The sequence below is a fragment of the Artemia sp. Qi Xiang Cuo genome, chromosome 14, assembly GCF_049724085.1.
Source record: "Artemia sp. Qi Xiang Cuo chromosome 14, ASM4972408v1, whole genome shotgun sequence".
Lineage (NCBI taxonomy): Eukaryota > Metazoa > Arthropoda > Branchiopoda > Anostraca > Artemiidae > Artemia > Artemia sp. Qi Xiang Cuo.
The window spans coordinates 35,413,449-35,436,636 of NC_142807.1; the positions used below are offsets into that span (position 1 = coordinate 35,413,449).

General features: G+C 35.3%; 1 protein-coding gene across 2 annotated transcripts in view; it reads left to right on the forward strand.

Annotated features, from left to right (window-relative positions):
* The first annotated feature begins 373 nt into the window (after nt 1-373).
* The window catches only part of Tmx3 (Thioredoxin-related transmembrane protein 3), a 234,963-nt gene continuing 212,148 nt past the window's right edge, over nt 374-23,188 (forward strand). The window contains exons 1-2 of one of the 2 annotated variants that reach the window (XM_089100129.1): nt 374-532; nt 22,225-22,273. In XM_089100129.1, the coding sequence (XP_088956255.1) occupies nt 493-532; nt 22,225-22,273 (89 nt within the window). In that variant the 5' untranslated portion in view covers nt 374-492. The remainder of the gene's footprint in view (nt 533-22,224; nt 22,274-23,188) is intronic. The other variant, XM_089100130.1, reaches the window with a different exon arrangement.

A 23,188-nucleotide genomic window follows, 5' to 3' on the forward strand; every position in this document is an offset into this window, starting at 1 on the left:
TTCGGTGCTTAGCTAAAACTACAAATTTAGTTTCAAAGTGTCATTTCTAACCAATCAACAGAGCTTATGCGGGAAAAACTATCAAATATTATAATCCCTATTTTCACTGTCACAAGCTAATGGATGAGATAAGCAAAACAATTGCCTTAGCGTGCATCATTATTATGTCTGGTGTTGTATATTTGCCTAAAATGAAAAAAAACAATTAAAAAGAAAACAAAAATTAAATTTCAGTTACAAATGTAAAGAAATATTATGAAAATAGCGGATCTTAATACATTCTGATTGGCTGTAATCGAAAATCCTAGACATTGAGTTCTAGAGGCTAGAACTCAATGTCTAGCCAAGCGCCTTGTCTAGCGTGTCTAGCTAAGCGCCGAATTTTACTTGTGAACAGTCGTTTGACATGGGATTCTAGCTAGACACGCTTGTGAACGCCGCTTTAAGGATTTCAAAAACTTAGGCTTCTGGCAAACTTTTTCTTTCTTCAAAATGCAACATTTTTTCATTTTGTTTTCAGTTTCAATTTGTAGTAAGTGCACTGGAACTAAATGTTCATTTTTTTCAGCAATTTCATGAAGAGACAGTCTTGTGCAAGACCACTTTTGGACCAAAACCTCCTCATGCTCAATAAGCTTAATGAAGTAGGCCTAGGCTAGATGTTAGGTGGCTACTTTTATGGCATTTAAGAAGCAATTAGAATTGCTAAAAAGAACATTATTAAAATATGTTATAATTTAAAAATACTTGAGAGTATATCCAGATACAATTTGCTATTGAGAGGGAATATTATAAAATATAAAGAGTAGGCTAGACTTGACCTAGCATCAGTACATTTCTTCATTTATGCTCTTTGTGATGTTGGACATCCACCATATGGCTAATATGGGAGTAAAGTTCATTTATGATGCAAATGGATGTTATATTTAGCTTGAGGATGCAATTCCAGGTATAGGCCTATAGGCTAGGCTATTTGCACATTAGGGGGGGGGGTATATATTATATGAATATATAGGTTCTAAGAAATTCATGAATTTCTTAGAAAGACACAGAAAGAAGTGTAGATAAAGGTTCTCCCCCTGCAAAATGTGTTAACTAAGCTAGGATATTCTGCATATTATGGAGTAAGAATTGTTTTCTTAATATGTTTCCTTATGTCCAGCTGGACTCCTAGGCTTATAATAGCCTACTGGTTGTCTGGTTGGCTAATTTAAAGATTTGTATATATAGCCTATACACTGTCAAAATAGCCATCTGGTGGTATCCCTGTGATGTTTATTGTCAAATTTGTAACAATCCATCCCCTAATGATCCCATAAGTATACTTAAACTATAGCCTAGACAAAACTTTCTTTGGTAAATTTTTGGCAGTTCATATTAAGCCTATTGACTTAGGAATAAAGTGAACATAGCCTACCACCTAATGACGTTTTTTTATCCTCTTTATGAATATAATAATTGCTTCTATTGGAAATTCAAATTTACCCACACTTACCCCCCTAATGTGCAAATATATACCTTGAACTGTAACCACCCAAAGAAGTTATCAACACTAGTTAAACTATTGAAATGTGTTTAAAAACATTTAACTAGTTTATAAATAAGTTGGGTAAATTTGCAGGTGGCAATATAATTCAGCTAGGATGAAAGTGAAAATATCATTTGATGCCTTTTTTATGCTCTTTCATAATTCAATAAATGCTTCTGTTGCATATTGCATCTTGAGCCCTTATAGGGGTTCCTAAGGTATTTTATACAAATTATGAAAGAGCATAAAAAAACATCAAATGGTGTTCTCACTTTCTTCCTGGCTAAATGACATGGCTTACTGCAAAGTTACCATGAAATTTACCCACCCTCACCCCCTAATGTGCAAATATATATCCTAAATTGTTGACAGCAAAGCTTAAAATTGCAAAATTCAGTACTTTTGTCAACAGCATCTGAAAAGCTTGAGACATTAGGAAAAAGGGTTTATATTAAATTGTTTATAAGTATTTATGGAAGATGTTACTTTTGAACAACTTACCAACAAAGAGAAAAATCTCTAAAAAAAACAAAAAACAAACGAGACTGTGGCCAGTTTAGATAAAATACAAACCACGACAAACCCAACCGCTTCTATATATAAATTTACAACCACAGTATAACACAGAAAACCCGCACACACCGCAGCCACCGATAAAAAAAAAAACAAGATAAAACAAAAAACCACAAAAAACACCACCAAAAAAAAAAAAAAAATGTACAATCGCCGCAAACTGAGCCAAGTCGAGAAAAAATACTAATATATAGTTAATTCACTGAGGACAACAGAGTAACTAAGGAAAAAAAAAACTGTAAATTACTTTAATTATTCAGTTGCAAAATAATCCTTTTGTTAGCTATTACTGAAGCAAATCGTTTTGGTCTAGCAGGTAAAATAGTTCCCTGGTGATTATTTAAAATCTTTACTCCCTTATTGACTGTTGATTCATTCTTTAGAAGGTTATCATAAATTGGGTCAATATTTAAACTACCCGTATCCCTATTTATGGAAAGGTTAGCAAACGTATGTTTTTTAATTTCTATGGCTTCCCTGGCCCATTGGGTGTACCCCTTATCATTAGAAATAGCCAAAGCTTCATGAAATTTTACAAAATGATCTGGTTGAAACCAAATATGCTCTGCTAGAGCTGAAATAAAAGTTTCTGGAGGCTTGCTTAATTGTAGGGTTTTTCTATTGAATTTTAGTGTTCAAGAAACCTTTTAACAAAATGTTGGTGAGTCCTACCAATATATAACTTCCCCCAAGAACACAGAATTTTATATATCCTACTTACTAAGTTTCCCCAAGTTAAATCCTTACCAGAACTAAAAAAACTACCCATTGGCCTCAACGATTGGAAACATGTATCAATACCAAATTTACGTAAAACCCGTGAAAGTTTCTCACCCAAACCAGGTACATATGGTAATGAAATGAAGCTTTTTGATACAACTAAATCTAAAGACTGAGAAACCTCAATAACCCTACTATTATGTTTAACCCGTCTATTTTCAATTATTTTATCAATGAACTTAATTGGGTAATTATTACAAAACAAAATATCCCTCAAGTAAAGTAATTATAAATCCGAGGATTCCTAGGAACAAATTCTAAAAGCTCTATCCACTAGTAGAATTGCAACCCTCCTTTTCAACGACAGAGGGTGGAAAGAATGAAAATTTAAATACCTATCTTTGTGTTTTGGTTTTCTGTAAATCGAGAAAAGTAAATTGAGATCCCTTTTAATTAATAAAATATCCATAAAATATTATTTATTATTACTCTCAAACTCAACTGTAAAATTAATACTATCTTCAAAACTGGTTAAATTCTTACTTAATAGGTCTAATGAGTCCCATTCATGTTTCCGAACGCACACCACATCATCCCTGAACCAACCCCAGAAGCAGGGGGAGGTTCTAAAACTGTTTATAGTGGAGGTTTCAATGGCATCTATGAATAGATTTGCCAATAAAGGAGAAAAGGAAACCCCCATAGGTAACCCAAAAATTTGTCTATAAAACTCCCCTCGAAAACCAAAATAAAAAGAAAATTCATTTACCAGAATAATTAGTCTCATAATGACATCAATATCCAAACTGGCTAACGTCACATCCTGTATTAAATCAAAGTGTTTTTCTAATTTACTTTTTAAAATATCCTCGCACCTTTTTAAATCACAATTTGAATACATGGACACAACATCAAAACTGCAAAGAATTGAAGTCTCCTCCAGCGTGAAATTTCGCAATTTATTAGTAAGATCATTCAAATTTTTTAAATATGATTTTTGTGTTCCCAAAAGTGGACGCAAAGCAACCGACAACCATTTTCCTAATTTTGAAACAGGTGACAGAAAAGTTGACACAATGGGGCGGAGGGGGACCCAGTCTTATGAATCTTAGGTAGACCATAGATCTTGGGTGCCGAACAACCCCTATGATAATATTTGTTCTAAAACTGTGGGGTGATATGAAAATTACTTTCCATTGACTCTAATTCCCTTATTGTTGATTTTATATATTTATCTGTAGGATCAAAGTCAAGTTTTTTGTATGTAATAGTGTCTGAAATAATGGAATTCATATTATTATTATAGTCTTCAGTGTTCATAATTACGAATATGTTTCCCTTATCGGCTCTGGTGATAGTAAGTAATTTATCCTTTTTCAAATCTGAAAGGATTTTAATGCCATTTTTTTGTGAAATGTCTTTACCAATTAAGTTCATATTAAAGGTGTTTAGTTTTCTTACGATCTCAGCTTTGAGTTTTTGAGGAGTATAAACCTTATCTATAGAAGCCATAAGTCCTGACTACACCTTTGAAATTATTTTTGAAGATGAGACTGGTGTTGGAACACAAAACTTGAACCCTTCGACAAATGGGCTTCCTGTTGAATACTAAGATGCTTAGAAGAAAAATTATTAATTGCGGGACCCAGACACTGACGAGGATAAAAAAAATCTGAATCTTGGAAATTCTCAAACAAAAGTTTATTGAACTTGTCAACCAAACAAACCTTGGACAAATGAAAATCATGGCGAAAAGATATAATGGCCTTTTCCTTAATTCGTATAAAACTGTCAAATGGATGTTTATTTCTTAAAATGTTTTCAACATAATTTAAGTCCTTAGACAGTTGAAAACGTCTTTGTTTTTGTTCCTAAATTAAGTGATTTAAAGCTATTAGGCTTAATTTATTTATTAATTTTATTTCATGTTCAGTTACAACATAGTTACCTATGTTAATAGATTTCGGAATTACTGATTCCTTTTTGCAATTTTTTAAAAAAATTTTTGAATTTAATAAATTTGTACGTTTTTTAAATAAAGACAAATAATAATTTACAGAATCGGCTAATTTTTTTTTTTCTTGTTCTTCTTGTGTGTCTTTCTTGCTGAAGACGCCTTGTTTGTATACAGGCGAAATATCCGCGTTGTTTTGTTTCTGTTGTTTTCTTTTCTCTCCACTGGCCACAATCTCGTTTTTTTTTTTTTTTTATAGATTTTTCTCTTTGTTGGTTTTTTGTCATGGCTGGCCAGTTCGGGTTAAGATCTTTCATTGAACAACTTATGGTAAATTTGCAGGTGGCAATATAATCTAGCTAGGATGAAAGTGAAACAATTATTTGATGCCTTTTTTATGCTCTTTCATATGTCAATAATTGCTTCTGCTGCAAATTGCATCTTGAGTACTTACATGGGCCCCAAAGGTATTTCATTTTTGTAACCACACAAAGAAGTTATCAACAATAGTTAAGCTATTGAAAAGTTGTAGTTTATGAATAAGTTGTTTACCTGTAATATATTCCAAAAATTCATATTTATAACAATTCAAACCTTATTTATTAGGCAACTCAAATATAAAATGTTTTCCTGCTGTTTCATGTTTTTCAAATGCTGTTGACAAAAATAGCACTACATTTTGCAATTCAAAACTTTGCCATTGACAATTCATGGTATATTCCAATTCAGGGTATATATTTGCACATTAGGGGGTGGGAGTAGGTAAATTTGAATTTCTGAGTGGAACAGTTACTATATTTGTAACAGCATAAAAAAAGGCATCAAGTGGTATGTTCACTTTATTTTAAGTCAATAATATGAAGTGCCAAAAATTTACCCTTTCTTATGCTTTTTATTAGCCTAGGCTAGTTAAAGTTATGTTTCTGACAGCTCATTCCCAGTTCCTCTGATTATCCTAGGCTATATAGTCATAGTATAAGGGATAAAACTAAAAAATAACAAGAAACAATCAAATTTGTACCAGAGCTGCATCTAGTAGAGACAGGGCTATAGAGGGCAAGCATCTCAGGCAGCACACCTATAGGGCAGCAAAACAAGCTAAAGGTCAAATTTTAAAGAAAAGCATCCCAAATGAAGTATTAATTCAATTTCTAAAATGATCTAAATTACAATTCCCAAATTTTTTAAAGCCTAATCACATGTTTTTAGCCTAGTAGCCTCAGGCATTTTCCTTATGTTTTGTTTTAATGGTTTATTTGTGCATTAGGATGACTGAACAATGTAATGGGCATGGGGGAGGTTTTGATGGTTGTCTTTTGCCTAGCTAGATCAATAACCTAGGTAGACTGCCTGTCAGGGTTGCTATTAGCCAAAATGTTTGGGGGGGGGGGGAGGAAGAGATTTTAGGCCTACCAACTGGCTGGTCATTTTTACTGACTTTTTGTTAAAAATTAGCATACCGTCTGTTTTGAATACAGTAAAAATGTTGTATTTACCAACCAAGATTCAGATTTTGGTACTTTTCATGTCACTATTTTAATGCTGTTTATTTGACCAAATGGAAAATTGTAGCACCATCTGTAAAATCATGGCAGGAGTTGGTAAAACTGCTGTGTGTACCAACCAAGTTCAAAATTTCTTTTGATGACATGTCAGCATTTGTTTGGTCTTTATTCAACCAAACAAAGAATTTAAAGGTGTCAGAAAAGTTGTCATGCAATGGTTCACAATTTTACTGATTTCTTTTTTTACCAAGTGACCAAAAACATTGGTGGGGGGAGTCCCATACTTAAAAGTAATACTTAGGCCATTACTCCATTTTGAAACAGTTTTGAAATGAAAGTAGTAAGCTTGAAGCTACAGAAACTAATATTTATTGTTAGCCAACATTTTTCTCAAAATTATTGGGAAAATCTGCTGAAAAGTGTTTCTAAAAATTGCTGAAACAAAAGCTAGAAATTTTTTTTGTTTCTTTTGAATAAAGTCTTTGCATCCATATTCATCCCTGAAAGGAGTATTGAATTTATTAAAGAGAAGAAAAAAAAATGTATTTCCAACTTTGATATTTATGATTATATAGTAGGTAGATTGTTGAGTTTTATACTATCATAGGCAGTGCGGTAGCACTGCCCAAGTAAAGAGCAATATGGGCACAATGTATTCTTTTTTGTTTTTTACCAGGGCACTTTTTATCATAGACCTTTAAGGGTAATTTGTTTGGGATTTTGAAATAGCCCATTAGGCACTATGTGAGTACTTTTAATGCTACCACTACAGTTACTGTAACTAATGATGCTAAGGATATTAAGGTGAAACTTTTAGGGAATATTAAGGATAAGTTTCAATTAAACAAAAAACCTGTATGTATATAGGTTTTCAAAAGGGCAAATAAGCAATATCATAGGCAGCACCACCCTATAATAGCTAAAAATATCCTTGAAACTTTTAAAGGAGCTAATTTGATTCAAAATTAAAAGTTCTTATGTGCTTTTTAAGGGTAAACAGAGATTGGAGGGCAAGCAGCCCTTCTCTCATGCCCATTCATTTTCCAAATGCATCCAGTCAAAATTTTGGGATAGCTATTTTGTTCAGTATAGTAGAACAGTCCATGCAACTATTTCTTTAGGGATATTGGGCTTTTCAACCCCCCACAGTCATGTAATTGGCCTATTATGCTTTAAAACTAAATGTTGTTTTAAACTAAATCAAAAGGCATTGTGTTTTTGGTTGCCATTAGGACACCTCAGCAATATATTGAGAACAACTGGGGCTATTAAGTTGAAACTTTTGGGGCTTCTACTATTACTACTTATGCTCCTACAATTTAAATAAGTAAAAAGAGTGTAAGAGTGTAACTGCAAGCAATAATGACAGGTATGTTTATTCGCCTGTTTTGAACTTTATCCAAGTGAATTTTGAAGCGGGAATTGACGACGATATCATCGTGAGGCATGCAGTTGATTTTTTAGAGAATTCGGCTGTTTCAACTGCAAAGATTGAACTTTATTCAGCTACAGTTCCAGATGACTGTTGTCCTAAGCGCGTTGGTAATAAAGCAATTACAAACAATATCAGAGATATGATTGATTTAATCCGGAAATGTGATTCTGAGAACATAACTATTCCTATTTATGTGATCCGACTTCCAACCAAAGTTCCTACCATACCGGCTGTAGCATATTCACGCTTAGCTACCAAGATTAATAAAATTGGCCGAACTCTAGAAGTTATTGATTCTAAGCTCACAAATTATGATATGAATTTCCCAGCATTACCTACTGTCCCTGCAAATGATAATCTAGTACAGTTGTTATCTCGAATGTGCCTAAGGTTTTGAATAACCCAGCAAAACATAGAGAGGTAATTGACAAGATCTCCGGTCATGAGGCAATTAGCAGCATATGGTCATCTAACGATAAGCTTGTTGTAAGAATTGATAATTTTTGCAAGGCTGTGCCCTCAGTTTTAGCGAATTCTAAAGCCAAACTTTTTGAAAAGAAATATTTTGGTCTATTAAAGGGTATAGGCACTGATTACGATATCTCTCGCCTTACTGAATACCCTGGAGTCTCTGACGTAACAAGGCTTGGAACTTCCCATGTACTCAGAATTTCGTTTTTAGATGTTGCAACTAAGATCAATACCATTAAAACTGGATTGAAAGTTGATTATGAATTTTTGCGCGTTTTTGAGTATTTTCAGATCCCGCGTTGTTGCCATAGATGCCGTTCTCCTGACCACGTAGTTGCCAACTGCAGAAGCCCAGTCGTGAAATGCTCCCAATGCTCCGATCCACACAAATCATCAAAGGACTCTCCCTGTCAGTTGTCCCCTAAATGTGCTATTGCTACCAAAGGTATTGCCAAATGATATCTTTGCCTATCTCTATTTGTTCTTTTAATATTAATGGGACCAAAAATAAGGACATTTGTATTGATAATCTTCTTGATACATTTGATGTAGTCCTTTTTCAAGAACATTTATTGCCGGCTGTGAGCGTAAATTTCCTTCGATGTAGCCCCGGCCACATTGTTTTTTCTACAAATGCCCGAAGAACTCGTGGTCGTCCCTCCAGTGGGTTGGCATGCCTGCTGAATCGGAAACTCTCTTCCCTTTCCCCACAGTGTTACGGATCTGATGATATTTATTTAGCCGTCAGGATTGGTGATCTTGTACTAGTCAATCTTTATTTGCCACATAATAAGAATAATCTTGCGTCATTCACCCATTTTGTTAAAGAGTGCAAAAAATTGAAAAATTTGGTATCAGGTATTGAGAAACTTGGTTATGATTGGCTACTAATGGGTGACATGAACTGTGACATGACAATGTCCTCCCCCAATCCGATTCACTGCTCGAGTGCCTCCCCCTTGGTTTTCGGATTCTGACAAAAGATCTTCCATTTACTTACATACATGCCAGCAGCTCCTGGTCTAACCTCGACCACTGTATATGCTATGCTGGTGTTACAACTTCAACTGTCCACGTTGATGAAGATGAAAGAGATTATGACCACATATCCATATCTCTGTGTGTGTCAGTCACATCTAAACTAATAATAAATGCTCCCCAATCCATAGAAAAAAAGTGGTTTCAACATTGAAATTGGAATCATTGTGATTGGCCTCTATATGTGGCCACGCTTGCAAGCCTGCTGAGTACCATTAATGTGCCTTATAACCTTCTCTGTTGCGGAGTTACCTCACCCAGTGCTCGTTTGCAATTGAATACGTATTATCATCAAATTATTTTATGTTTGAAAAAAACTGAACAAGTAGCTGTCCCAATTGAATGTATTCGGTCCAACACGCGAAAGTTTGTTTGGAATTATGACCCTCTTTTGAAAAAAGTGAAAAATCAGGCAAAGCTATGGTTACGGATTTGGATTGCTTGTGGGCGTCCCTCTCGTGGTACTGTTTTTGATATTAAACGTAAAACGAAAACAGCTTATAAAAGACAACTGCGGCCCGTCCGTGAAGCTGGAGTTAATTTTCCAAACAGTTCGAAAGAGTGGAAGTTTGTGACGAATTCTTCTAAGTTTACTGATTATAAGAGTGATAATATTCTGCATTCAGCTTGGATCCAACATTATTCTAATATTTTTTCCCGTGTTAATTTTGCTGTACATAGCCGATATTCCCAACTCCTTGCTAAGTGTGCCTTCCCGAAAAAATGCAACAAAAGCACGTCCCTCCTGTGTCAGCTGAGATAATTACTGATTCGATCAGGTTGCTGAAGTCTCAGTCTATTGATATTGATGGTATAAGTGTTTTTCATTGACGGAAAGATTCTCAGGAACTTGTAAAACATTTGCAGCTACTTTTTCAAATGTGTCTTTGCTGTTCTTTAGTGCCTGATAGTTTCCTATGTGGTACTGTTACCTCAATTGTAAAGAGAGGAAAAGACGCAAATAAATGTGATTCTTATAGGCCTATTACTGTTGCCTGCAATATTGGCAAACTTTTTGAATATGTGCTTCTTCCTTACATTATTGATTTTGTGAATTATGATGCTAATCAGTTTGGATTTAGAAAGGGGATTTCTTGTCAACATGCACATCGGGTGCTTCCTCTCCTTTTTAAGGATGCACAAACAAAAGGTCAATCATTACATATATGTGCTTTAGACATATCTAAAGCTTTCGACAGTGTTGTGCACCCTCAGGCTTTTTATTCTTTACATCAGCTTGGTATAAACCCATCGATTATTTCTCTGTTACGTTTTTGGTATTCGAATTCATATGTGAGATTGAGATCGAATGGATGTGCTTTTGGAAATATTCCTGTTAAATGCGGGGTTAGGCAAGGAGGAGTTCTTTCGCCTCATATTTTTAATGCTTGTATTTCGAGTGTGATTAATAAGATTCCCTCCAGTTGTTTTTTTGGTTTTTCGGAAGTGTCTTATTTAGCATATGCTGATGACCTCCTCCTGATTAGTCGGTCCAAAAGGAGGCTTGAACGGAATGTTAGCATGGTTGGATCTATGCTTAGTGAAATAAGCCTATCATTAAATACTTCGAAATGTGAATATTTACTCTTCAACGCTGTTAATCCCCCTGCTACTCCCCTTGCTTGCAACACCTTTATGGTACCTAGTGTCCCTGTTATCAAATGGCTTGGTATTTCTATATGTGAATCCGTAGGAACCATCCAGCGTAAATTTATTTGTGATTCGAAGGATAAGCTTAAAGCTGGTTATGCGAAAATAGTTGCAAACCGTGGACGTTTTAATAGGCATGGTCTTGCTAAACTCTACTGTATTTTCTGTGACCATGCGATTTTATCCGCTTCTGGGCTGTATCTGCTTTTTACTAAGCATGATCTGAAACAAATGAAGGTTAATTATTTTAGATACTGTAAGTTCCTATTGTATTTGCTGCTTGCTGTGTGCAATAGGCGCCTTGTTGGTCATTATGGTGCAACAGCAATTCTGTCCTCGCTTGAAGCGGTGCAAGCAAAGATCAGTCAGGATGCTAGTTTTCGGTTGGGCCCACATCACAGTCTTATCCGTTTTTTTTTACTAGTGATTATATTTGTGGTTAGATTGTCGTTTTTTTTGTTTTTTTTTTTTTTTTATTAATACACTATTTTACATTTATTGTACAGTGGGTTAAAAATAAATAAATAAATAATATTACGTTTTATCTTTCAGGTCAACCTCAGGAGTTGTAAAATTAAATCAAAAATAGGTTTTGTAAAATAGAGAATTTACCATAAATAACTGAGTTCTCAAAACAAGCAAAAATTAATGTGAGTAGGGCTAATAAGCCCCATGCCTTTTCAAGACCAGAACATAATTTGCACTTTACTGAAAACAAAATACGTTTTAAATATTTTCACTTTTTTTTACTTTAGCCTAATAAACAAAAAATTATCAAATCCTTAAGGGATAAATGTCCATATATATAAATTAAACTAAAAATTCATAATCATTTTGCTTTTCAGTAAAGTGCAAATTATATTCTGGTTTTTGCTTGTTTTGAGTGTCACTCAGATATTTATTGTAATTTCTCTTGGTTTGTAGAAAAAGCTTTTAAAATTAATTATATAAAAGTAATTTTTTCAACTAAGAGCAAGGAGCAATATTAAAATATAATACAAATAGAAATCATCCTGTATATGAAGGGGACTGTCCCCTCCTCAAACCTTTCTTCTAACTTTTCTTATTCTTATAACTTTCTTATATCTTTCATTTGAAAAAAACCTTTTATTTATTAATTTCTGCTTGTTTTTAAGTTGTACCTGAAATTCTGTCCACCTCCCTGGGAAATTTTTCCCCCCCCCCCCTCCAATAGAAAATTCTCCACCACGTGAAACTGCCCCATGGAGGATTTCTCCTGTAGAAAATTCTCCATGGATAATTTCTACGACAGGAAACCCCCTCCCCCAAGGAAAATACCCCTAGACAATTCCAACCCTGTGGAAAATCTTCCCTATGACAGTTATCCTGGGACATCTCCAGATGTAAAATTGAGTGGCAAAAAGAAAGTAAGACAAATAAAACAAATTCAATATATAAATTCTGGTAAATTCCTCCCCATGTAAAAATTTCCCTGGAAAAATCCCCAGGAAACTTTCCTCCAAATGTGGAAATCCCCCCCCCCCACTGAATTTTGCCCCCCTGCTGAATACCTACCGCCCTCCAAAAATCTCAATACATTCCCCAATGACAAATACTATATGTATACAATAGGCAAATTGCATTTTACCTTTCATCAGCAACTGGGGGTTGCTGATGAAATATCATCTGCAGAGGCATAATTGTTTTTTTTTTTTTAACTATACTGAACAAGATGTCCCTCTCAAAATTTTTATTGGATGTCTTTCGGGGGAAAAGGAGGGTGAAAGGGGTCTAGTTGCCCAATAATATGTTTGGTCACATAAAAAGGACACAAGAACTTTTAATTTCTGTTTGAATTAGGCCTCTTAAAATGTATGACCATCATGACCATCAAAAATAATTTAAATTTTTTGAATTAAAATCAACTTGGCAGAAATGAACAAGTTTGAGAACCATGGCTAAGTAGAGTAAAGCCAGGAGAGAGTGTCTCTGTGATAGGCGAAATTAAGGTTGTTTTGTAAAAAAAGAAAAAATCGTATTTCTTTTCATTAAATGAAGCTTGGTCCCCTGATCCTACCATTTGATTGTGGATTCAAGTCCCCTATCAATACAGTATGGTTTCAGAAAGAAACCACTTTGTTGTCTTCATTGTGGTATCTGATTACAATTATCACCTGTCCAAAAAGCTTAGGTAAGATTTCGGCTAAGTCACCTTAGTGCCATTTATTCCAAATATTTATGTTCATGTATCTATAATTTCAGTCAGCAAACAATCTATGAAAAATATTAGGGGGGGGGGCTGGGAAATGAGTTTTCCTGTAGTTGTGACACACGCACACATGCACACACACACACAATCTATATATGTTTTCCAGAGAAATTGCCTACAGATTGTTTTGGGTACATGACTAACTGACAATATCTCAAATAGTAAGCTGAATGAAAACTGTGGTTCAATTCTGCTTTCTAGGGCTATAATGAGATAAAGGATGACATGCTGAGACACATTCTGCAGAGGAAGTGTGACAGATTGTCAAAGATTTGCTTGTTGGCCTAGGGTCAAACAAAAAGCAAATCATCCCCAAATGGGGTGAGAGGATGTCATAAGGAAATATTTATGGGAAATGGAAACTTCTTTGGGGGGTTATTTATATATATACATATATATATATATATATATATATATACCTTTATTGTCTTTTAATAAGATAGATATACATCACTTTGACAATGCACCACACCCTCAAAGCCCACATAGTCTAAGATATAGCACTAACGAGTATGCTTCTCAGTTTTTTTTTCATCTCTTTTCTTTATGCATTGTATTTCCTTGTTAATGGGTAGTTGTATTCTTAACCTATCAAAAGTATTATTGGATTTCAAAAAAGTGAGATCATTTGAATGGACATATTATTTAAAAAATGGGAGGAAAAGGTTAACTAACCATAAACAGGTTTCTGGTAAATAGAAACACTGCTTATCTTTTAGTTTTGCATTTAGCCTAGGGCTGTATCTGAGACCATTAGGGTGGGGAGATAAGATGTATTATCAGAACAGTGAAAGTAATATTTGGAAAGTATCAATTAGGGAACCAGGTATATAGAAGGAGTGCCGTTATTGATGTTAAAAGTAAAGATCACCATCTAGTAGTGTCAAGAGTTAATTTAAAGCTGAAATATCAGAAGGGTAACTACCTCCAGGAAGTTGTGATGTTGGTAGACTCCAGGATAAGAATTTGAGAGAAACTTTCCAGGAACATGTGGATAATGTGGAAGATGGTTGGAATAATTTTAGAAAAATAATTTCTGAAGTTGCTGAAGGTGTCTTAAGGAAGAAAGCTAGAACTGCAGCTAAGAATATTAGTGAAAAGGCTCTATGTTTAATAGAAAGGAGAAAGGACTTGTACAAGAATTATCTGATTCATAGATCATATGAAAACAAAAGGAATGTAAAGAAAGTGGAGAAAGCATTAAAATATGAACTAAGGAGGTGAGAAGTGGAGGCCATGGATAAAATTGCCGAGGATCTGGAAGATACAGCTAGGCGGTATAATAATAAAATACTGTACTGGCATGTTAACAAATTGAGAGGGAGTAGTCAATCTGGACTTGGTCCAGTTAAAGATAGGAATGGGGCCGCAATTAGCGATAAGGAAAAAACTAAAGAGAGATGTGCCAAACATTTTGAGAATTTGCTTAACCAAGATAGAGTTACAGGAAAAGAAATAGAGGAAAACGAAAAAGTTTGTGATACCTTGGATGTGAAGGAAGATTTGTTTTATGAGGAGGAATTAGCAACAGCACTAAAAGGAATAAAAATAATAAGACTCCAGGTGCTAATAGGGTGGTAAATGAGTTTCTTAAATATGGGGGCTCTGATGTTAGAAATAAGTTACTGAAGATTATGAATATGATTTTTGGAAAAGGGGTAGTACTTAATGATTTTAGGAGAACCTTAATTAAGCCAATTTATAAGCAAGGTGATAAGAGTGAGTGTGGTAATTATCGAGGCATTAGTCTGGTCTCTGTAGTTAGTAAATTACTTAGTAATATGATACTTTTTAGACTGAGAGATGCTGTAGACAAAGTTTTAAGAGAAGAACAGTGCGGTTTTAGAAAAGTTAGAGGATGTGTTGACCAAATTTTCATTCTTAGGCTAATAATTGAGAAGTGCCTGAGTTTTCAAACATCTTTGGTCCTCAGTTTTATAGATTATGAGCAAGCGTTTGATTCTGTTGATAGAAGGGCTTTAGTAAAGGTTTTATCCTTCTATGGTATACCAGCAAATACATTAAAGTGATTAGTAGCAACTGGTTTTGTATTAAATCAGGAGTTAAGCAGGGTTGTCTTCTATTCCCCTTTATATAGATTATTTTGATGGACTTTGTCTTAAGGAGCACAGGAAAGGCAATGGGAGGCCACGGGATCAAATGGGGAGGAAAAAGTCTCCTGGACTTAGATTATGCTGATGACTTAAGCATCCTAGATGAAAGTGAGCAAAATGAATGAAGTTTTAGAGGTTTTGCGAGTTCAGGGTGCTAGAATAGGTTCGAAAATTAAGGTTAAGAAGACTAAGTCATTAAGGCTAGGAATAAGTGAAGATGAAAAGGTGACGTAGGGTAATGAAAAGATTGATCAGGTGGGCAGCTTCACTTACTTTGGTAGTATTATTAGGAAAGATGGTGGGAGCAGTTGTTAAAAGTTAGGAAAGATGGTGGGAGCAGTTGTTAAAAGTAGAATAGCCAAGACTTAGGGTGTTTTTTCACAGTTAAACAGGCTGGGAAGAATAGGAAGATAAGTCTGCAAACCAAGATTAGAATATTTGAAGCTACAGTGATGACAGTGGTCAAATATGGCTCTGAAGAATGGAAGCTTCGTAAAACGGATGAAGACTTGCTAGATGTTTTCCAGAGAAATTGCTTAAGGATTGTTCTGGGTACCCAGCTGACTGACCATATTTCAAACTATAGGCTATACAAAAAATGTGGTTCAATACTGCTCTCTAGGGCTATAATGAAAGAAAGGTTGAGGTGACTAGGGCACGTTGTGTGGATGAAGGATGACAAATTGCCAAAGATTGTTCTTTTTGGCCAACCGTCTAGGACTAAACGGAAAGCAGGTTGTCCTCGTCTGGGGTGGGAGTACGTCAGAAAGAAAGATTTAAAGGAAATTGGGAACATTGTGGGAGGGTGTAAAAAGGGAGGCTTTGAATAGATTGGGGTGGAGGAAGAGCTTGCATAGCTGTGTTGGCCTCAGGCAGCTTAGTGATACTGTGAGTTGTTAGTAGTAGTATTAGTAGTAGTAATATAACTACTCTCTTGTTATTCTAGCATTTACTTCAGAAGAGCTGCTCCCCTATACTGTTGCCTTAATTATTTGCTTATTCTCTGTACTGTAAAGTGCTGTCGAATTCTTAAGAGTAAAGTTGATTTAATTGCTTAACATGACCCAAGCACCTGTAAATACAACAATATATGCCCAAAAGTAGAGCAAAGCAAGACAGCACTAAATGTAAGCACATAGCAAAGGCACCACTAAAACTATTAAGCACAAACTCAGTGGAATGCTACATTGTCCTTCTTCTGAGGATGCTGTTTTCCTAATAAGTCTAACCAGGTGGGTTAGATCATTAGTCTATCAGCTTTTTTTTGTGTCACTGTGCCTTTTTTGGGACTCTTTTTTGCATTTGGTGTGGGCTGGGTAGGGCTTGAAAACCAAGCTGCCAAGCTTGATTGATTTTGTTTACCATCTTGGAGTTTGATGGCTTCTGCATTTAGGTAATCTGTTTTGGAATGGATTGCTCAATCTGATTTCCTACATGAAAGTCTAACCCTCTTATTTTGGACCATCAGTTTGTCATCTTTAGCAACTGTTTATACTTGGGGCTGTAAGCACCTTTTGACAGTCGTTTTCCTTTTCCTAGGACTGCTAGGTATCACTAGATACTTTGACCAAATGAATAGAATGTAGTCCTTTAGAATGTCATCTTGCACAGTGGTAGGAATGATGATTCTCAAACCTTTGAAGATAAGGCAATTTCACATTGAGATATTTGGGAAATACTCCTGTACTAGAGTATAGTGTTTGGGCATGGTCTCATGTTTTTGGGTCATCTCTCCAAGATGACAGTCTTCAGTTATTGGAGCTCATGATCCGCCATGGTCCATTGTCTAATTTCCTCAAGTCTGCTGTCTGTGGCAGGCATGGATTTTACAAACAAATGTAGAAAGATTTTGATTTGTTTGTGTTATTTATCATCAATTTCTGGAAGATATAGTCTTGAGAGTGCATCTGCAGCAGGGATTTAATAGCAGCCTGGTACTTAAAAGTCAAGTCATATTGTTGTAAATGCATCATGAGGCATTGAGTCCTTGTTGATGCTTTATGGAGAGGTTTGATTAGTATTGATTTGACTGGTTGATCATTTGTGATGACCTGTACTTTCCTTCCATATTGTGGGGGTGAAAATAGCAGCTGTCTTAGACTATGACAAAGAGTTCTTTCTCTAGGTGTGAGTAGGTTTGTTCAGATTTGTTCTGATGCATAAGGAAAGACTTTGTCACTTGTTGAGATTTTTACTCCTAGTCAATGTTTCAAGGCATTAACATCAAGCAAGCTCAAGGATTGGGCTGGAGCTGTTGAAGATAGCCATATCAGTTACTATGGACTCTTTGAGCAGATTCGGACATTTAGTGCAGAGTTCTTTCCATTAAAACTCGTTAGCTTTGTTCAGATCCTCTAATGGTTGTATCTGTGTCACCAGATTTGGGATACATCTTAGGATAAAGTTCTTCAGTGAAGGAGAATCTTGTTCTCCTCCCTCGATTTTAGAGTTGATATCTTGTTGATGGTGCAGATTTTCTTAGAGTATGGTCTGATGTCAGTGTTGCTCAAGATGCAATTAAGGAGAAGACTGAATAGACAGCAATGTAGTAAATTAATTTTTTTCTTTCAAGCATGTCTGTAAGTCTCCTTTTGTGCTCTCTTTATATAAATAGGTTGTCTTTGAGTTTTTATAGACATTGCAAGCCTTGAAACACCTTTTCCTCTCGAACTCATCCTGGGCATATACCCAAAAGAGTATCTACTCCAAAGGTACATGTCCTAGATTGCATTGAATGATGTGAGGTCTGAAGGTGTTTTTTTTTTGCACAAGCAAACAACACCTTAAGGTGGCAAAAATCTTTGAGAAGCACTCTTTACCTCTCAGATTAGCAATAGCGTCTTTGAAAGTTGGGATCAGGAAGTGAGGGTGCTTGATGGCCTAGTTGAGATCAACCAGATCAAGGCAAAGTCTCACACCTCCATCCCTTTTTTTCAACTATTACAATTGAGTCGACCCAATCAGTAGGTTCTTTCAGATTTTCTGTTGTTCCCAAAATTTCAAGTCCATCCAGCTCTTGTTTCAATTTTTTTGGCATCACAATAGGCCATTTCCTAGCAGGATATACTGCTCACATAGACCTTTCCTTGGGGTGAATCTTCCACTCACCTTATGTTTTTCTAATACCAGAAAACAACTATGTATTGTTTGAGAAGTGGTTTTATATCTGGCATTGACTTTCCGTCATCCAAGGCATCTATACTGAGGACAAATTTGATCTATCTAAAACATTTATCTGACCCCCTAAACGTTTTTGCACTATAAACTTTAAATTGGACTTTATTCCTGGTAAAGTTCCCAGGTTGATAAAATCAACAGAATTGTTGCCCATTTATCAAAACAATGCTTCTGGAATTTATGTGAATGACTTGGGAGATTAAGTTGAAATTTTCAGGATTTTTTTTATGGGGGTGGGGGACAAACGAATCTTGACTTGATGGAAAGGGGAATAATTTTTTTTAACTCCAATCTGATTAACATTTTTGGAACTCTAAGTCCCTTTAGGTCTAAATATTTGAAAAAAACTACGTTTTCTAAAGAGTTAAAGAGGCTGAGTTACAAGGTCGAACCTTAAAACGTACAGGGATTAGGAGGCACAGTTGGGGGGCTGCCGCCCCCAAAACCCCCCGCTTTTGCAGCCTTTAAATAAAAAAAAAATTTCTTTAAACTGAAAGTAAGGAGCGACATTAAATCTTAAAACGAACAGAAATTATTCCGTGTATGAAAGGGGCTGTGCCCTCCTCAACGCCTCGCTCTTTACGCTAAAGTTTTTATTGTTTAAAAAAAGAGTTGTGAGAAAGTCAAACTTTAGCGTAAAGAGCGAGGCGTTGAGGAGGGCACAGCCCCTTTCATATATAGAATAATTTCTGTTCGTTTTAAGATTTAATGTCGCTCCTTACTTTCAGTTTAAAGAATTTTTTTTTATTTAAAGGCTGCGAAAGCGGGGGTTTGGGGGCGGCAGCCCCCAACTGTGCCTTCTAATCCCTGTACGTTTTAAGGTTCGACCTTGTAACTCAGCCTCTTTAATTCTTTAGAAAACATAGTTTTTTTCAAATAATTTCTGCACGTTTTTGTACAGTTTATTACTTATTATTGCTTGACTAACTGTTAGCTGATTTGACAGCTTGCGGGCTTGCGGGCTCTTATAGGAAAACGAGCCTGCGTTTTCGCGGGCTCTTATAGGAAAACGATAAGAGCCCGGTTATAGCGGGTTCTTATAGGAAAACGAGGTTTTTCGTAAATGTAAATTCGGGGGATAATTTTTTCGGTCTGAAAATATCAAAACGCCCTAACAGGTCAAATTCTGCTTCGATAAGTCCTCATTCACCCGGATCAGTTGCCAACTGTGGCCTGTAGGCGTGGATAAGAAAAAAAAAGAAATGATGAATTTTAAGTGACTATATTTGGTTTTTTGAAAATAGGGAAGGAGTGATCAGATTGAGCTGAAATTTCGAGGATAAGCTCCCGGGCCTTAGGAAAGCTTAACCTCTAAAGCTTAACCTCAGCCCAATCGGACAACGTTAAAGGGGGGCTGTGGTGGGAGGGTCGAAACTTCCGGCCCAGTTTACCCCATGAAGATAAAGTCGGAGGAGGATGAAATTTTGCAAGTTTCTTAGTTTGAGCTTGGGCTACAAAATGCGATTACCACCGTCTCTCTGCGACCTCGCGGACCTGAAATCGCTTAACCGTGTGGTGGGTCGACTCTTTATAGAGGCACAAGTGTGCCTCCTTGAAATATTTTCCTGGTGAAGTAGCAATGTAGCAATGTAAATCCAAAGACACTGTTTGAAACCAGAATATCTAAATTGATTTTAAGCATTTTCTCTTTCACTTGAGGACCAACAACAATATCTTGGAAAGACAAGGGGGATTGATTTTAAACTTTTAGAGAATAGTGAGGGCCCAGGTTGGCTTGAAATTTTGACTTTGGAGGAGGGGTTGAGATAAATTATTAGACAATACACCTACCTAGGTGGTTAATATAGCATATCTGCACCCCAGATTTAGGAGTAAATATATTATTAAGGATTTATTTTAAAAAGATATGACTGAATATTATGATTTTGCCAAAAAATTAATTTTATTTCCAATATTTAGTTCTTAAGCAGAAAACCAAAAATTCTTCACATATATTCTTACAATTAACCAATAATGAATCTCTGCCAAGCAAAGAGCCATTATAAATTGAATTAAATTAAGTGTTTAAAAAAAAATCAAAGAAAATTTTAAAACCTAAAGCAAGCGAAAGTAAATTCATATACTGATTCAAACTTAAAACTAATAGAAATTCGTTTGAGTGAATAAATGAACCATAAATAAGCCCAAATTGGGTTGAACCCTAAACAAAACATGGGACGAACATAAATTACTACAAATAAAAGTTGGGCTACTCCCCCTTCCTCTAAGGTCTCTGAAAGCCAGGATATTATTTGTATTTTACTGGAAATAGATTATATTTATATATTTTGTTTTTCGGGTGGGGGAGGGGGGGGGGGGTTCAACGGCTGAAAGCCTTATCTCTCTGATCTACTTAAACGTTTTTGCACAACCCCCTGTGACAATCAGAATCTATTCATGTCTAAATGGTAAGGTAAATCAGAAGATAGTGTGTAGTACCAGGTTATCAAAATAGGGTATCTGCAATATCTTGGGAATGGATTGGGGTATCAATATGAAACTATCAGGGTTGGTTAGGGAGGCCTGGTGTACCTCAAATTTTTACTTGAGAGACGAGAAAGAAGAGGGTGGGAGGGAGTTAAAAAGGTTCTTTGTCTACCTAAATGTTTTTGCACTACATATTCTTATTGGACTTGTACTCTGTTCTTGGTTAAGTATAGGCTAACCAATATATATTCTTTGTTAAGATCCGTATATACTATGTATTGCTAGGTGATTAAAACGTCATATATGTAGTATCCTGAGTATGGCTTTGGGGATCGATTTTGATTCCCCAAGGAGTGTTGGGGGGGGGGGGGGAGGCTGGACCTTGAATTTTGATTTGGAGGGAGAGGCAGAGGTAATTAGAACAAAACCATGTATATAGGCTATCAAAATTACATATATGCTATATCTAAGGAAAGGCTTCAGAGAATTAAGTAGAAATTTTCAGAGTGTTGTTTGGGCAGGCGGAGGCAAGAGGACTTTATGTTTTATGTTGAAACAGCAGATGTGGAAGGCCAATACACACGTGTCTCCAATCCTCCTAAAAGTTTTGGGACTGTTAGCTCCAGAGGAACTTTGATTGAGGAAAAAATTCAAGGAAGGGCGAGGTGACTTTAAATATTATGTTTAGGGAAAGGGAAAAGAATGCAAAAAACATTTCTTTTTCTCCTAAAAATAGTTTTGTCCAGAAAAGAACAATAATTTTTTTTTTCTGAAACACATGAAACTTACATGCACAAGTTATTTGGTCAATGGGATATTTATTCACAGAAAAAAAATTTAAGTAATTTGCTTAATCCATAAATGGACCCAAAACGTTTCTTTCGAAATAGTTAAGACACAACATCTGATCAGCCAGCACTTTACTATTGGCTTGAAAATAATGGTCGCATGTTTGTTGACCAGGTTGGCCCCAATGCAGAAAACAAATTTGAGACTAGTTTAGGCAATGTTGGCAAAACTTCCAAGTGGAGCTTAATGAGGAAAGTAATTTTTGGAAGAAACTCTGATGTCTGATTAGTAATCCTCCTCCCCGTCTGTCCCTAATTCATAAGTAAAACTACTGTTAAAATTCCATTGGACAAAACTATTACTGATCGAAAATTTTGACTGAATATTGAAATGTTGTAAAAAAAAAATAAAAGTAGAATCCAATATTGTAATAGCCTACTTAATCAGGTCACTGCTATTAATGGACAGTACCAACTTGAAACTCCATGTTGTCATTGTTATACTACTGATACTAAGAGTGTTATAGAATTTTTTTTTTATCTTGGGGATTGCTGCCCTTTTTCTAGTGATAAGATCCTTTTATCAATGATATAACCTTTTATATCTTTTTCAGGCTATACCTCAGCCCTTGGTTCTACTAAAGTTTTGGAGCTTGGTGATTCGTAAGTATTTTGGATATTAGATTCTTATAAAATGGAATTTCTTTTTGAAGAATTTAGCCTATGATTCCTCATAAAGTACTGCTTGAATCATTTTTTTTTATTTACAGTATGGTTAAATAATGTTAAGTATAGTCTTTACAGGATAATGTTAAGTGTTTAAGCTGCCTTACATTAAGTATAATCTTTCACATTTAAATAGGACTAGTATACAATCCATAAAACCATCCTCAAAAATCACTAAAATTAAAGTATTCAGAGTTCTAAAACGTGTAATAGAGATGAAAGTTCAAGCTATGATCAGCACATAATTGAAAATTTATCAGTAACGTTTCAAGGATAGGGGTAATAATATAGACCTTTGGGACCAAAGTATAAGGTTTAAAGTTACGCAGGTTTTGTAGGAAAGTTTAAATGAGGTGGGAAGTAAAACCTATAATTACTGCCCTATTTTACAAATTCTCATGTTGACTTTTTTTATTTTTGTGTTCTAAGTTTGACAAATATTCTTTTTGTAAGGTTTATTGTCGAAGTAAAAAAAACAAAAAAAAAAAACAAACTAAAAACTCACTGAACTTAAAAGAAGTACAGTCATTGGTTCAATGTCTATGCTGAGAACACAATATCCAGCCAAAAAAAAGGATATTCTTTTGGAAATCGGAAAATCCTTGACTAGCCTGTAGAAAGCAAAAAGATAAGTTTACAAGGCTTCAATAGTCTTTCAATGGCCATGATATCTATAGCTTTTAATACATGGTATTGATTATCTTAAAAAAATCAACAAAGCACACTTTTCAGTAAAGCACTAGTTTTTCTGAATTGTTCCAAGATAAGGAAATGTCAGTTTATTTGACCTACTTTTGTAGTTATATGTTGCACAAACTGCGAAGCAGTAGTTTTTTGTCCGTTTTAAGTTTC